Source organism: Sciurus vulgaris (genome assembly GCF_902686455.1).
Source record: "Sciurus vulgaris genome assembly, chromosome: 13".
Taxonomy (NCBI): Eukaryota; Metazoa; Chordata; class Mammalia; order Rodentia; family Sciuridae; genus Sciurus; species Sciurus vulgaris.
This window is the reverse complement of record NC_136474.1, coordinates 13,196,706-13,212,714: the sequence shown is the minus strand read 5'-3', so window position 1 is coordinate 13,212,714 and position 16,009 is coordinate 13,196,706. Positions and strand designations below refer to the sequence as shown.

General features: G+C 59.1%; 1 protein-coding gene across 1 annotated transcript in view; it reads left to right on the top strand.

Moving 5' to 3' along the window:
- PIEZO2 (piezo type mechanosensitive ion channel component 2) overlaps positions 1–16,009 on the top strand; it is a 356,262-nt gene that overhangs the window by 286,002 nt on the left and 54,251 nt on the right. The window contains exons 25-30 of the mRNA XM_079108940.1: positions 827–992; positions 4,229–4,472; positions 9,710–9,806; positions 10,732–10,891; positions 14,129–14,218; positions 15,783–15,904. Coding sequence (XP_078965066.1) covers positions 827–992; positions 4,229–4,472; positions 9,710–9,806; positions 10,732–10,891; positions 14,129–14,218; positions 15,783–15,904 — 879 coding nt within the window. The remainder of the gene's footprint in view (positions 1–826; positions 993–4,228; positions 4,473–9,709; positions 9,807–10,731; positions 10,892–14,128; positions 14,219–15,782; positions 15,905–16,009) is intronic.

Here is a 16,009-nt window from a genome sequence, read left to right as displayed (position 1 = left end):
CTTACTCGCTCTGTTGCATTTGCAAAATCAACACAGCAACATTGGAATTCATGTCCACTGGCACCTCTCACCTCCGAGACGCCCTTGCACACACCTGCACACCTGCCTTTCACACGACAGACCAGAGAGGCAGGCTTGTGGCCAGGAAGGGTCTCCAGCTGCCACAAAAGACAGACCAAAATAAGGCGAGGCTGTGACGGTGAGGAGGCCCCTCCCTACTGGCCTCGGGGTCACCAGCTGCCATGTCAGAGCCTTCTCCTGTGGCTTGTGAGCCCAGGGCTGGAGAAGCCGGGCCACCCGGGGTGGTAGGAGTGCCTGCCTGCCGCCACAGAAAACTCCAGAGTGATGGCTTGCCCTGGCAGCTCAGGGTTCACTCTGAAATGAGAAGCGGCCAGTGCCCAGGCCCCAGGCAGTGAGGCCAGCCTGCCTGGGGCACCGGCTCCCAGGCCCCCTGCTCCCTGCTGCCCTCCGGTGGCCTGGTTTGGAATGGCTTTGGTTACGATGCAAGGGAGAGGCAGGGCCAAAGAAAGCGGAAATGTCCGCCTCGGCCAGGGAGAAGACGAGCCGGCCATCCAGGTGGACGTGGGTCAGGCCTGGGAGGACACTCCCCAGCTTCACGCCAGCACTGACCAGGGTGCAAGCGAATTCCAGACTCGGGTGGGGAGACCTGTGGGTCTGAGGTCGCTGCCTCCCAGCGCTGCAGACGCCCTTGCCTGCCTGGGGTCCGGGATGGACGTTCCTAGGCGCTGTGGGGCACGCTTACTGGGGGGCGACCGGCCACAGAGGGACCAGAAGAGGGCAGTGCCAGTGACGCCCTTTCTTCCAGACGACTTCCTGCTGCTCCTGTGCGCCTCCCTTCAGCGGCAGATCTTCGAGGACGAGAACAAGGCAGCCGTGCGGATCATGGCCGGGGACAACGTGGAGATCTGCATGAACCTCGACGCGGCCTCCTTCAGCCAGCACAACCCCGTGCCCGACTTCATCCACTGCAGGTAACGCCCCAGGCCCTGCGGCTCTGCCCTGGGCCCCTGGCTCAGCAGCCCCGCTTGCACGCTCTCCCCCTGCTGGGCTGAGCCATGACCCCGAAGCCACGAGCCAAGCCTCCGCGTGGAGGCTGCAGTCATGCTTGCCTCCACCCGTGGCCTCTGCTTTCCTCCTTCATAAGAAGCTGACCTGTGCCAATCAAACCCCATAGCAGCTCTCCAGGAAGACCGCCCACCTCCAGACCCTAACCCCAGCCCCACCAGCATCCTCTGCCGCCCCTCCTCATCCCCAGCCCTCCTCCTCATACCTCATCCATCCCCCTTCTTCTCCATCCTCCCCCTCCCCCACCCCTCCTCCTCCTCCTCCATCCTCCCCCTCCCCCACCCCTCCTCCTCCTCCTCCATCCTCCCCCTTACCCCATCCCTCCTCCTCCTCATCCTCCTCCATCCTCCCCCTCACCCACCCCTCCTCCTCCTCTATCCTCCCCCTCACCCCCTCCCTCCTCTTCCCCATCCTCCTCCTCCTGCCCTCCCTCCCCCTCCCTCCCCTGTCTCTTCCTCTACTCTATAGCGTCTTCTCTGACCTCCACCATCTTCCCAGTAAGGCAACACCTGCTCTTGATTGCCCGATTGACCGATTGTCTCCTGGACTGTGTTGGCTGCTTGGCTCCTCCTGGGTCCTTTCTGCCCTTGCTGGCCTCCCTGCCTGGTTTTATCCCCCGACCTCCCCTGCTTGGAGGGCTGGCCACCCCGCCTCTGCTCTCGGCTCTTTGCATCCTGGGCCCTCACGCCACATGGCAACCAGAGGCCGCTGGCATGCCCGGTTCTGCCTGTCATCAGCCCAGAGGCTGTGGACCCACTGCCGGGCCTTGGGGTCCTGCAGGGTAGCCGGCTCCTCCCGCTAAGAGGACAGTGGGAGCGGCCAGGAGGCGCCTGTTTGAGCAGTGTGATGGCCCCTACCCGGCATTGTTATTCCAAGAGCCTGTCTTGCCCCTTCTGGGGGTGAGTCCCCTTCTCACCTGCTCGCTCTTGTCCCATTCGCCCTGTGACTTTGGCCACATGAGGCACATGGTCACTCTAAGAGTAGTCAGTCTTTCAAAGAGCCGGGCTCTCTGTAGGCCCAGCATGCATCCAGAAGGCCGCCCTGCGCAGGCCTGTCTCCTCACTGGCAGGAGAGAAGACCGCCAGGTGGCGAGGAGGCGCAGGGGACTGCAGCAGGCGGATCTGACCCCAGGCCATCCCCCCCACCCGAGCTCAGTGTGCGCTGCACAGATAATCCACAAGCCGTGAAGACGGTCTTTCTGAATGATGTACCATACAACGCTGATCTCAGGCAGGGTCTCCGGTGTGACCTCTCCTCTGTGATGTTGAGAGAAGAAATATCCAGCATGAGCTCTTCCAGCCACAAAGGGGAAAGTCCTCCACGGCGTAGCAAAGCCAGACCTCAAGGTCAACCCAAACAGAAGCGTTTACACGCCACCGACTTTTTAAGGCTGAGTCGTTTTTGAAATTTCAATTATCGCAAGTTTCTAGGTCTGCTTACCAGTTAGGAATACCAGCAGGAGACCAGCGTACGCCCCTAGGTGGGAGTGAACAGTCGCATCCCGTGGGGTGATGGGAGGGGCCTGAGCAGGAGGCGGCACACGGGGCACTGCCCTCCCCGGCCCCTCGGGTCTGAGCAGTGGATACTCCTGCTGTCTGGGCTCTGACGGGGAGCGGCCTCCTGGCCATGCCATCTGTCACCTGGACTTGGCCAGTTCTCTAGGACCCAGTGGCTCCCACCTCCACCCCGCCTCCTGGTGTCTTCTCGCTCCCTCCACCAGCTCAGCACTGTGGCCTCTGAATCGGGGGCATTGCAGGGCAGTCCCCAGGGCTCCTCCTGGCGAGGGGTGGCCCTCTGCAGGCCTGCGGGAATGTTGGACGCACACACGCCCACAGTGCACATCCACCCACAGGCACACCCCAGGGTGCCAGCAGCAGGTCCAGGGTGCTGAGCACACCGGCTTCAGAAGGGCCTGCCAGCCCCACCTCACCGACCCACCTCCAGAGTCCTGGCTCACTGAGAAACACTGGCATGTTACTTGCTCTCCTTTGCTTAGAAAGTCAAGGAGGGGTGAAATATAATTCAGGTAAAAAAAAAAAAAAATTCACAAAAACATTTTAGGGGTTTTATTCTAAAACAACGAGAAGTTACACTCCATTTATGTATGATCTATCGGAATGTATAAATGCACTCTACTGTCATGTACGACTAATTAGACAAATTCTAAAAATTTTGTAAAAGTTCACATACCTGAAAAATGCTCCTCAGCTAATCCTGCTGGACGGCAAGCACGGTGTGTATCTTACTAAGAGATGATCTATTGATTCCCTAAAAACTAACAACCTGTTCATCAAAGAACTAGTCCAGAACTGGGTCTCCTACATTTCTCCCCAAATCTTGGTAGAGAAACATCCAAAGCAAAACCACCCCCGACCAAGAGCTGTGACCAAGCAAACCCCAGTGCAGTGCCCTTGGCCTTTGGGAAGGTGTCCCATCCACAGCAACTCCGTAGCAGCTATTATTACAAGAAGACTAAGGCAGGAATCCTGTGTCCCCTTCTGTCAAGAAGGCCACCGTGGAGGGATGGGCCCCAAGAGGGAATCCCAGCTCAGCTAGGGACTTCCAAAGACACAGTGTCAGAAAGAGCCCAGAGTCCCCTCTGGCGGTGTCTCTGTGGTCAGAATCAGTTCCCATCTCCACCGAGAGACTTTCATTTCTAGTAAAATATCTGTATGTCTATAGGTTTATTTCTACAAAGTAATTTCTAGCTGAGCAAAGGGAAGGCATGGTTAGTTTGTTTTTTGCCAGCCAGGAGATTGTAGCAAGAAACGCTAAGATTTGGAATTGATTTTGTGTCTGCATCTTACCATCTCCATGGCCATCCCACGGTCCAGTCCATCCCTTCCGTGCACGGACAGGAAGCTTGAGCACTAAGTGATGGGCTGAAAATGTGGCTCTGAGAATCTCCATCCAGATGGTGACGGTGTAAGTGGGCAACCTATAGAGCCACACCCACGCGTGGGGGTCCCACACACTAGGCACAACGGAAGGAGAGACGGGTCCAGAGCTGCTGGTGTCCTCTGAAACCACTTCGTGGACCACCCTGAGGAGTAGCGTCCCCTCCCTTCCTCAAGTAGATGCTCCCGGTTCTGTGCATCTGTCTGCTCTCCTGTTGCCCCTGTGTCCTTTGGCTCTTTTCCAGATCCTACCTGGACATGTCCAAGGTGATCATCTTCAGCTACCTCTTCTGGTTCGTGCTGACGATCATCTTCATTACCGGAACCACCAGGATCAGCATATTCTGCATGGGCTACTTGGTGGCCTGTTTCTACTTCCTGCTCTTTGGGGGCGATTTGCTACTGAAGCCCATCAAGAGCATCCTGCGCTACTGGGACTGGCTGATCGCGTACAACGTATTTGTGATCACCATGAAAAACATACTGTCGGTAAGTACCTCCTGCCACATAGCGCCCCATGGATCCGTAGAGTGAATGATCCACTCGGTGGTCATTAAAAGCCCAAGCCTCTCGCATGGCCTCTTCAAAGCCCTGAACAAGACGCTGCCGACTCAGGATCAAAGAACTGTTTGTCACTCTGCTTTGCCAAATCCAGCAGAATCTGTGCTCATTCTCATGGTGGGAAGGTAGGCATTCACTGGGAAGAATTCTGAAATGCGTTCTATTAACCGAAGTCCCATCCCTTCTGAAGACCTGTCCGGTCGCTCTCAGCATGTGCTCCAAGAGGCCTCTGGTGGGCGCATCCCAGAGCTGTGAGTTGGTCTTGCCGTTTGTGGTACTGGGATTGAACCCAGGGGTGCGCCTCTCCCCAAGGTCCCCGCCCAGCCCTTTCTTCTTCTTCTTCCTCTTTTTTCTTCTTTGCGTGTGTGCATGTGACAGGTTCTCACTAAGTTGCTTAGGGCCCCACTGAGTTGCAGAGGCTGACCTGGAACTTGCAATCCTCCTGCCTCAGCCTCCTGAGTCACTGGGATCACAGGGGTACACCATGCCCAGTTCATCAAAGCTTTTTACTCATATCATATTCACAAAAATACAACTCTCTTACCCGGAAAGGACTGAAGAAGAGCAAAATGAAATGAAATGAGCACAGTTCCCGAGAGCTCTGTGTGCGGAGGGGCACGAGGTGGACTAGGGACTGGATGCAAGAAAGTCTTGTGGGCCCAGAGGTGGGGCGACCCAGGAGAGAGCTCAGCCTCACAGCAGTCTCTGTGCGTTGGCCTCTGCGCGTTGGCCTCCAGATGAGGGTGCGGCTGGAAGAGCCGGGTGGAGGAGCAGCACAGATGTTCTCTCTGTCACTCTGTCACTCTGCAGTGGCGCAGCTGGGGTCTAACTCTTCCCCTAAGGTGAGAGACCACTCACACTGCCCACCAGTGACCCCAGAATTCCATCATTCAGGCCACCAGGGCACCATTTAAGTCACTCAGTGCTGCAGGAACTCAAGCAGCAGTCCCTGGCGGGCTGAAGCAGATAAAGCCCCTCCCGCGGGCTGCTGCTTGGCGCTCTGCCTGCTCCGGTGGCTGGCCAGGCAAGGGCGCTGTGGAGTGACCCCACTCTACTCTGCCTAGCGACTTCGGGCTGAGCTCACCACACCATGGGTCTGTGAAGGCTGTTGGATTGTGTGTGCCTGTGTATAAGAGCTTGGAAAGCCTAGTCTGTGAAGTGATGAATATTGCAATAATCTGTTTGCCTACCGTCCATGGGAAGATTAATCTTCTAGTTGATGTGAAAGTGACCTTAGGTCAGCGCTTTTCCCCACAGACATGGCCTTATCCTTGGAGCTGTCCCGGGAGGTACTGCAGAGCATACACAGGACTAAGAAAGGGCCTTCTATCCTAAAGCCAGTCTCATGGCGAGGCATCTGCTTCTGGAGCCAGATCTCCAGCTGTGCCTGCATGGCCCTCCACCCGCCCACCTGCCCCGTGTCTTTGGGTTTGTTCTTCATCCTCAACCCTGTCTTGTGACCTCGCCATGGCTGAACACTCTCTTACGTCCTGGAGAACTGGAGACGACCAGCGCTCAGGGCAGGCCCACTGGAGACGACCAGCACTCAGGGCAGGCCCACTGGAGACGACCAGCACTCAGGGCAGGGCCCCAGGAGATGACCAGTGCTCAGGGCAGGCCCACTGGAGACGACCAGCACTCAGGGCAGGGCCCCAGGAGATGACCAGCGCTCAGGGCAGGCCCCAGGAGACGACCAGCACTCAGGGCAGGGCCCAGGAGATGACCAGCACTCAGGGCAGGCCCACTGGAGATGACCAGCGCTCAGGGCAGGCCCACTGGAGACGACCAGCGCTCAGGGCAGGCCCACTGGAGACGACCAGCGCTCAGGGCAGGGCCCCAGGAGATGACCAGCGCTCAGGGCAGGGCCCAGGAGACGACCAGCAGTCAGGGCAGGGCCACTGGAGACGACCAGCACTCAGGGCAGGCCCACTGGAGACGACCAGCGCTCAGGGCAGGGCCACTGGAGACGACCTGCGCTCAGGGCAGGCCCCAGGAGATGACCAGTGCTCAGGGCAGGGCCCAGGAGACGACCAGCGCTCAGGGCAGGCCTACTGGAGACGACCAGCAGTCAGGGCAGGGCCACTGGAGACGACCAGCACTCAGGGCAGGCCCACTGGAGACGACCAGCGCTCAGGGCAGGGCCACTGGAGACGACCTGCGCTCAGGGCAGGCCCCAGGAGATGACCAGTGCTCAGGGCAGGGCCCAGGAGACGACCAGTGCTCAGGGCAGGGCCACTGGAGATGACCAGTGCTCAGGGCAGGCCCACTGGAGACGACCAGCACTCAGGGCAGGGCCACTGGAGATGACCTGCGCTCAGGGCAGGCCCCAGGAGATGACCAGCGCTCAGGGCAGGGCCCAGGAGACGACCAGCGCTCAGGGCAGGCCCACTGGAGACGACCAGCACTCAGGGCAGGCCTACTGGAGACGACCAGCACTCAGGGCAGGCCCACTGGAGACGACCAGCGCTCAGGGCAGGCCCCAGGAGATGACCAGTGCTCAGGGCAGGCCCACTGGAGACGACCAGTGCTCAGGGCAGGGCCACTGGAGACGACCAGTGCTCAGGGCAGGGCCACTGGAGACGACCAGTGCTCAGGGCAGGCCCACTGGAGACGACCAGTGCTCAGGGCAGGGCCACTGGAGACGACCAGTGCTCAGGGCAGGGCCACTGGAGATGACCAGTGCTCAGGGCAGGCCCACTGGAGACGACCAGCACTCAGGGCAGGGCCACTGGAGACGACCTGCGCTCAGGGCAGGCCCCAGGAGATGACCAGCGCTCAGGGCAGGGCCCAGGAGACGACCAGCGCTCAGGGCAGGCCCACTGGAGACGACCAGCACTCAGGGCAGGCCTACTGGAGACGACCAGCGCTCAGGGCAGGGCCACTGGAGACGACCAGTGCTCAGGGCAGGGCCACTGGAGACGACCAGCACTCAGGGCAGGCCTACTGGAGACGACCAGCACTCAGGGCAGGCCTACTGGAGACGACCAGCGCTCAGGGCAGGGCCACTGGAGACGACCAGCACTCAGGGCAGGCCTACTGGAGACGACCAGCACTCAGGGCAGGCCTACTGGAGACGACCAGCGCTCAGGGCAGGGCCACTGGAGACGACCAGCACTCAGGGCAGGCCTACTGGAGACGACCAGCGCTCAGGGCAGGGCCACTGGAGACGACCAGCGCTCAGGGCAGGGCCACTGGAGACGACCAGTGCTCAGGGCAGGGCCACTGGAGACGACCAGCACTCAGGGCAGGCCTACTGGAGACGACCAGCACTCAGGGCAGGCCTACTGGAGACGACCAGCACTCAGGGCAGGCCTACTGGAGACGACCAGCGCTCAGGGCAGGGCCACTGGAGACGACCAGCACTCAGGGCAGGCCTACTGGAGACGACCAGCACTCAGGGCAGGCCTACTGGAGACGACCAGCACTCAGGGCAGGCCTACTGGAGACGACCAGTGCTCAGGGCAGGGCCACTGGAGACGACCTGCGCTCAGGGCAGGCCCCAGGAGATGACCAGTGCTCAGGGCAGGCCCACTGGAGACGACCAGTGCTCAGGGCAGGGCCACTGGAGACGACCAGTGCTCAGGGCAGGGCCACTGGAGATGACCAGCGCTCAGGGCAGGCCCATTGGAGACGACCAGCACTCAGGGCAGGGCCACTGGAGACGACCAGTGCTCAGGGCAGGGCCACTGGAGATGACCAGTGCTCAGGGCAGGCCCACTGGAGACGACCAGTGCTCAGGGCAGGGCCACTGGAGACGACCAGCGCTCAGGGCAGGGCCCCAGGAGATGACCAGCGCTCAGGGCAGGCCCCAGGAGACGACCAGCACTCAGGGCAGGGCCCCAGGAGACGACCAGCACTCAGGGCAGGCCCACTGGAGACAACCAGCACTCAGGGCAGGCCCACTGGAGATGACCAGTGCTCAGGGCAGGCCCCAGGAGCTCACACTCTAGCAGGGGAGACAGCCAGGAAGTGATGAGGCAGTCGTCGACCTTGTGTCACCACCTCTCGGAAAACCGAGCAAGCACTAAAGGAGACCCAGTGTCGTGCCTGCGTGGGCTGGAGGAGGCTCCGTGGAGGTGATGCCATTTCAACCCAGGAGGCTCAAAAATGGACTGAGGGGCCTCAGGAGACAAAGGAGAAGGGCGCTCCCCGCCTGGGTGGGCAGCCTACATGGGAAGATGGCTGGGCAGTGGTTCCCAGGGCCGAGAATCCCATGCTTCGGAGCAAATCCCAGTACTCTTCTGCTCACATGTGCCCAGGACACACACAGCTCAGCCACTCTTGTGTGTTGGCACACAACAGCTCGTGTTGGCTGGAACGCCCCACCCTCCTAGGACCAAATGGGACACACCTGTCCTAGAAATCCATTGTTATGAGGCAACCGTGTCCTGACAATCAACAGGAAGATTTCTCCACCCCGAGAATTGGCCAGAGTCTCAAAGCACACAGTCGTCCCTTGGCACTCCTAGGGACTGGGTCAGAGCCACCAACGGGTACGGACGTCCTCAGCGGTTCAGGTCCCTTCTACAAAATGGTGCGTGAGCCCACACGACCTGTGCTCCTCTTCCCATGCTCAGTCCTCCCTGGATCACCAGGGACACCTCACAGTGTGATGCTGTGTGGACCGTCTCCTGCCACACGGCTGAGGAGATAGCGACCAGGAGCAGAGTCTGCACCTGTTCAGCGAGATGCATTTTTTCCATTCAAACATTTCCTGTCTGCCGCTGGTTGATTCCTTGGATGTGGCTCCTGCAGGCAAGGGCCGGCCACCCTTTCCAGTTGGGAGTGTCCACCCTGCAGCTGTGTCTGGGATGCTCCTGGGAACAGTGTGGGTTAATCTGTAAGAAAACAGCTCCACCAAAATCAGAACCTGGGTCCAGTGTGCACCCATTCAGAGCTTATTCCCAGGACACTCCAGGTTTCCTCCTTGACAAGAGGGGCTTCCCCGTGCAGAGGTACTGCCCGGAGGACCCCGCTGCACGCCATGGGTCTGGCTTCCCCGGGGACTTGCCGTGCTCTGGAGTGGCCAGTGCAGGGCCCCGTGGCGTCTGGGTGTAGGCACCTCTGCACCAAGCCCTTGTGAGTTCCTGCACTGTTGGGGTGATGAGGCCCCAGAGCTATTCTCTGGTGCAGTTTCAGACTCTGCCCCTGCGTCTGTTTTTCAGATAGGGGCGTGCGGATACATCGGGACGCTGGTGAAGAAGAGCTGCTGGCTGATACAGGCCTTCAGCCTGGCCTGCACTGTCAAGGGCTACACCATGCGTAAGTAGAGAAGGGCATGGGGGTGGGCAGAAAGCAGGGCAGCGCACACAGGACTGCTCTGAGCTAGAAACTGGGCCAAGCACCCGAGGAGAAGAGAGCAAGGTGGAGGAAGACTACCCAGACGAGGCAACAGGCCCTTGGGTCATCTTCTAGAAGCTTCCCGCCCAGCAGGTCTGGAGCTCTTTGGTTATGATGAGGAAGGACACCAGGGGCCCACTCAGTTGGGGTTGCTCTGGTTAGACTCGAGGTCATCAGGTGACGGACTTCCAGGCCTCTCTCTCCTCGGGAAGTGCAGGGATTTGCAAACGCAAACCACAGGGAGGCCCTGGTGTTCCTGGAGCTAGACCTACACAAGACCAAGGGGTACACTTTCCCCAGCACCCTGCCTCTTGCAGCAGAGTGCAGGACCATGTCACACAGGTCTTCTGTGGCCAGGAGGGAGCTGCATCCCCGCGGCTGCTGGCTGAGGCTGCCCTTGGCAATGGAGCCTCACTATGGGTCACCTCACCTTTGCCTGGGGACCAAGTGTGCTGCTCACCACCTCTCTGCACAACGTCCTGTGTCCTGCGGCACCCTGCAGGGCCCACCTGGAGCAGCTGTGTGCTCCGGAACAGAGCGCTGCCTCTATGGCTGGTGCATTACTGCCCCATGCCCTCACTGGTGTCCCCCAAGTGCTCAGGGGCCTCCCTGCTAGAGGGGAGGGACCGGCTGTGCCTGAGGGTCAAGAGACCAGAGGTGTGATCAGCCACACATTCACACTGATGGCAGACTGGAAGTACGTGGCCTCGTTTGCAAACGAATCGCCTCGTAAACCACGCATCAGATGTGGCTCTTGTGCCTATGGGAACCCAGCGCCCAGGCGGACCACAGGGCGACGGTGGAAGGGAAGTTGGCTCTAACGGGGTTTCCCTGCTCTGTCACACAGCCGAGGATGACTCCTCCTGCAGACTTCCCAGTGGGGAGGCGGGCATCATCTGGGATAGCATCTGCTTCGCCTTCCTCCTGCTGCAGAGACGCGTGTTCATGAGCTACTACTTCCTGCACGTCGTGGCGGACATCAAGGCTTCCCAGATCCTGGCTTCCAGGTGGGTCAGGCTGTGGAATCAGGTGGCTGATTCTCCTCGGAAACTTGCTGAGAGTAGTGCACACTCTGCTTTCTGTCTGAGTCTGCTTGGAGAAACCACAAGGAGTTAAGAAATCCCTTCCGGGAAAACAGGGAAGGTCTGCACCAGGCCTTTAAGGTCCTCATGCCATAGAAACAAGGAGCCTGATGCTGTGGGACACTTCCCAAGGACTTGGGACACTGTGGAAGGTCAGAGGCGCGTGGGCCCAGGGAAGCATGCGACCCACCCTCCCTGGGGCAGTGAAAACAGCCACCGGGCCAGTGCTGGCTCTGCACCGACTCCCTCTCCCTGCCACTACTTGAGGAAGAAACTCCTGAGAACAGAGAACACCACATACATCCCCTGTCATTCAGCAGAGCTTTAATGGAAGTGTGTTCATCCAGCCTCATTGTGCACTCAAAAGCTTAGCAGCAGACAAACCTTACTTACAGAATGGACAACCGATCTGAATAGGCATTTCTCTAAAGAAAATGTGCACACGGGCCAGGCGTATAGCAGCGTGGCCAGCGTGCACGTGGCGTGCTCGAGGGCCCGGGGTGAACCCAGCTCCTTAAAGCAGAGAGAAAAGAAAGAACACCCAGGGGCAGCGCGTGCACGAAGCCCTGCTGGGCAAGGCTCGCCTCAGGATGAGGTCGGAGTCCCACGCGGAGGCCTCCCCAGCCAGAGCAGCAGGCGGGTGGGAAGGCCGAGGCCCTGCTGGTGGGGAGGGGCATCCACACGGCCATGGAGGAGAGGAAGGTGGAGTCCCTCCAAAACTGGGAGTGGAACAGCGCAGCCCTGCTGGCTCCTAACCTCCGTGTGTCCTTCCCTCGGGTCTCTTCCTCCTGCTGCTGGTTTTCCTCTCTGGGCTGCTGGCAGGATTTTCGTTGCCACCATTTCCTCCCTGGACCTCTGTCCTTGCAAGTGTTGCCCCTGATTCACAGACTCTGGGAACAGACCAGGAGGAGCACTAGGAATGGCCTGGGAGCCACTGGGGCCACTGTGTGACCCCACCTGCTGGGCTGCCCCAGCAGACCCGCCCGGATCCCACCGTGCCTGGTGCTGCCCTCCAGCACCAGCAGGCTGGACTATGAAACTGCCCTTCTGTGGTGTCTAGCCGCGTCCCCTGGAGCATGGTTCCTTCCCTTCCAGGAGAAAGGAAACTGATTCCAGGAGTCCATTTACGCGGGAGCAGCCTGGCTTTTGCCACCTGAGTTGCTGCCGGCAGAAGGAGACCTGCAGGGCGTGGCAGTCCACCCAGCAGCCTGGGGTCCCTCGCTCCCCAGGGAGCAGTGCCAGGCCTGCCTTGACCAGCGGCACTACTTTCTAATACCCTCGGCATCAGAGCAGAGGGTGGTGTCTCAGCCAGAGGTGACCTTATTTATTTGTACAGAGCAGCTGATTATTTTGAAGTCAAATACATTTTTTTATCACCCTCCCCAAAATGTTTGGTCCCTAGAGGTCCCAGACATTACGGGAAGCCAGTGTCTTTTCCCTGAAGTTGTCACGATTATTTAGACAGCGTGTCCTCTTCTGACAGTAGTAGTGAGGACACCTCAGCCTGTCGCAGTAAGTCCTCTTCTGACCGATGGACGTTAACTTCCAAGGCAGTTTCCGGGAAACACACGTTCGCTCCTTCACTCACGCATGCCTCTAGCTGCTCACTGCCAAACCTGGTTTGGGGAGAGGGAGGCTGGCCCCAGCCTCATGTTGCTTACAGGCTAGAGAGGACACAGACAGGTGATCACGCAGCTGCTAGCACAGGTGCCTGGCTTTGTCACAGTCTGGGCCACTGTAGCACAAGGACCATAACCAAGGTGGCCTAGGAACCACCTGATCCTGTGTCTCACACTTCCAAGGCTGGGACGTCTAGGACTGAGGTGTCAGGAGCTTCAGAGCCTGGGGCGGGCCTCTTCCGCGTGGACGGTCCCCTCTGCACTGGGTCCTGCCCTCCTGGGCCTTTTCACCAGGTCCTTCGTGCCACTCCTGACCTAGGCCTCTCCCAAAGGCCCCACGTCCAGCACCACGACCTGGGGCATTCGGGTTTCAACATGGGTTTTGGGAAGGACACAGATGTTGACGCAATAGCCAGTGTGACAGCAGGAGTCGCCAGGGAGCCAGGAGAGCACCCAGCAGTGTGGCCATGCGCAGCGCCTGCTCCGGCCCCCTTCCGCTGCAGGAAGGAGCCGAGGGGAAGGTGCAGGGGCAGCCCAGGAGGCTCCCGAGGGAAGTCCCCCTCCTCCCACAGGGAGGGGTGCCTGAGCATGCACAGCGAGGCGCGGAGCCACCAGGGGCTCTTCATGTTCAGGACTAGCAAACCTCGACCCCACGTGCATGCTGGTGAAAGGCAGGCATGGAGAGGGCCCAAGGGTAGGACAGCGAGGGCCCAAGTGCAGAGGGGAGGGGTGGCAGCCCTCAGGCTGAGGTGAAGGAGCCCAAGCGTGGGTGGGCCACAGGCAGGAGATGGCATGGCACTTCTTCCGCTGTCATGTGGGAAAGGAAGGGGTGGCCAGAAGCTGGACTACATAATGCCACCTGACGGATAGTCTCTCTAGGAAGTAGGCAGCTCGGACATCACTAGCAGTGAAAACCCACTTGGCAGAATTTGGAATTGAGCTGCAACAGCGGTGCAGAGGAGCAGAGGGATTTCCAGGGAACAGGGACCCGGAGGGGTCTGCCCACGTGGGCTGTGTCTGGCGACTGAGGCTGCCCCTCCCAGCACAGCAGCCCACTGCTGGCCTCCCTTGGATTGGTGGTTTCCCAAGCAGGCGACACCAGTCAGAGCTGAGGATGTTGAGAGAGGCTGAGATTTACAGGGACACGGCAGCTGGCTGGAGAAGGGAGGACCACGTAAGGGACAGAAGGAAGGGGACGGGAATGAGAGGCCTGAGGCTGGAAGCCCTGTGGCGGAGTAGGACCTCTGCTCCCTGCGCTCCCTGCTCTTTCCTGCCCGGAAAACCCAGCCGGCCTTGCAAACCCTGCCTCTGGCCAGCTCTGCCAGGCCAGGTAGGAAATGCCTGAGCGCAGCGCCTTGTGAGGGTGAGCAGCCCCTCCCTCCCTGTGGGCGGCTGTTCCAGGGCTTGGTGGCTCCCGCTGCCAGCCAGGAAGGCTCCGAGGCGCCAGCACAGTGTTGCCATGTTTTCTGCCCATCGGCCATCATTGCCGGGGCAAGGCGAGCAATGACAGGTACTGAAGGCTCTGTTTCCAACTGTCCCACAGGGGTGCTGAGCTTTTCCAGGCCACGATCGTGAAGGCTGTAAAGGCAAGAATTGAGGAAGAGAAGAAGTCCATGGATCAGCTGAAGAGACAGTAAGACGCTTCACCCTGCTCCTCCTCCTTCTTCCTGTTTGTGGGACCATATTCAGCTCTCGGCTCTTGGGGGCCTCAGACCCTTGAAAAGTCCATGCAGACTACAGTTCACAGCTTCCCTCGTGTCTGCTCTGTGTCTGAGCAGTCGCTCAGGCCTCTTACCCTGACAAGAGAGTTCCAGAATGATGGGCAGTCGCAAAAGCCAGGAAGGGTAAGGAAGATGCCAGCAGTTCCTAGCTCAGGTGCTTCCTGGAGAACCTGGAGATGCTCTCTCCAGGCCTCTGAGCCTCAGTTTCCTGCTCCTAAACTAGATCTCACAGATTAAAGTAGCTCACAGATGAGACAGTAAATGCTCACTGCATCTTGGGTCGAGGGGATAAACGTGGGGTCAGCTCTAGAAGCATCTTGAAACCATGTAATCCAGGCTCTGAGAAGAAGCAAGGAACTCTGGTACTGAATGACTGAGAGTCCACCCCAAGAACAGGCAGCCCTGGGAGTGCAGGTCATCCTGCCCGGTATTCAGTTTGCCACTGGCTGGGTCGCAGCACAGACCGGCTCTGTTGGGAGATTTGGTAATTTCTGAAAAGCATTTTCTGAGTGCAGTTCCTAGCAGGAAATGGACTGGTGGCTTTAGGGGTGAGGTGTCACAACTGATGGCTGGAGGTAGAGAGGGCAGGAATTGGCTTTTCAAGGGTCTGAGGTCCCCAAGGGCTGGTGCTTCACCCACAAAACAGAGACACTCTCAGTCCACTAGGAAAGTCCCCTGAGTTTTCAGGAGCAGCTTTGTTCCCTTCTGACCTCATTTCCCTGCTTTCTTCCCCCCAGCAGAAGTGCTTCCCATTATGAATTAGATTGCCCCCTCGTGGTCATTTGCACAAAGACGTAGTTATGTGTGAAACCCTAATACCCGTTCGCTGTGCCACAACCCTGTTATTGTGGTCTCCAGCCACCGACAGGGTTCAGAGGAACAACAATTCGGGCCCATATTTAGGATGTATTTCTCATTTTCTATGAGGCCTGGACTGTGATTCTTCTATTTAAGAATACAAAACTTGGCCAGGTGCCTTGGCACACGCCTGTCATCCCAGTGGCTCAGGAGGCTGAGGCAGGAGGATCACAAGTCCAAAGCCAGCCTCAGCAACTTAGCAAGGCCCTAAGCAACTCAGAGAGACCCTGTCTCAAAATCAAACATAAAAGAAGAAGGGCTGGGTACATGACTCAGTGGTTAAGTGCCCCTGAGTTCAATCCACTTAGGGGAATAAAGGACCTACATTACCTACATTGTAAAATGCGTCATGTTCAGACGGGCTGTCATGTACTTTGTACGTTGGGGACTGCATCCCACGTTGCGGACTGCATTCCATACCCAGGCGTGACGACTGCTGGTCACATTCTTAAGTCTAGCACCCGCGGATGCGGAGGACGTGGAGATGCTACAGAGAGCAGGGACACGCTTATTCTGAGAAGCGATCGTTTCCCCCACTAAGCCTTTAAAAGCCGGTGGCCGCGCTGTGCATGGTTGCGCGCGTGACCCTGGCACTCCCGCTGCGCATCTGTTTCCCAGGATGGACCGCATCAAGGCCAGACAGCAGAAGTACAAAAAGGGTAAGGAGCGGATGCTGAGCGTGACGCAGGAGGCCGGGGACGGCCAGGACGCGCGGAACGCCCCCGAGGAGGACGATGAAAGTACGTCCGCGGGCCGCCGCCCCGTGCGCGGTGGGGGTGGCGTGGCGTGGGGGGCAGTGTGCTGGCATTGCGGCTGGGTCCACCAGCGTCCAGGTCTGCCGGCCT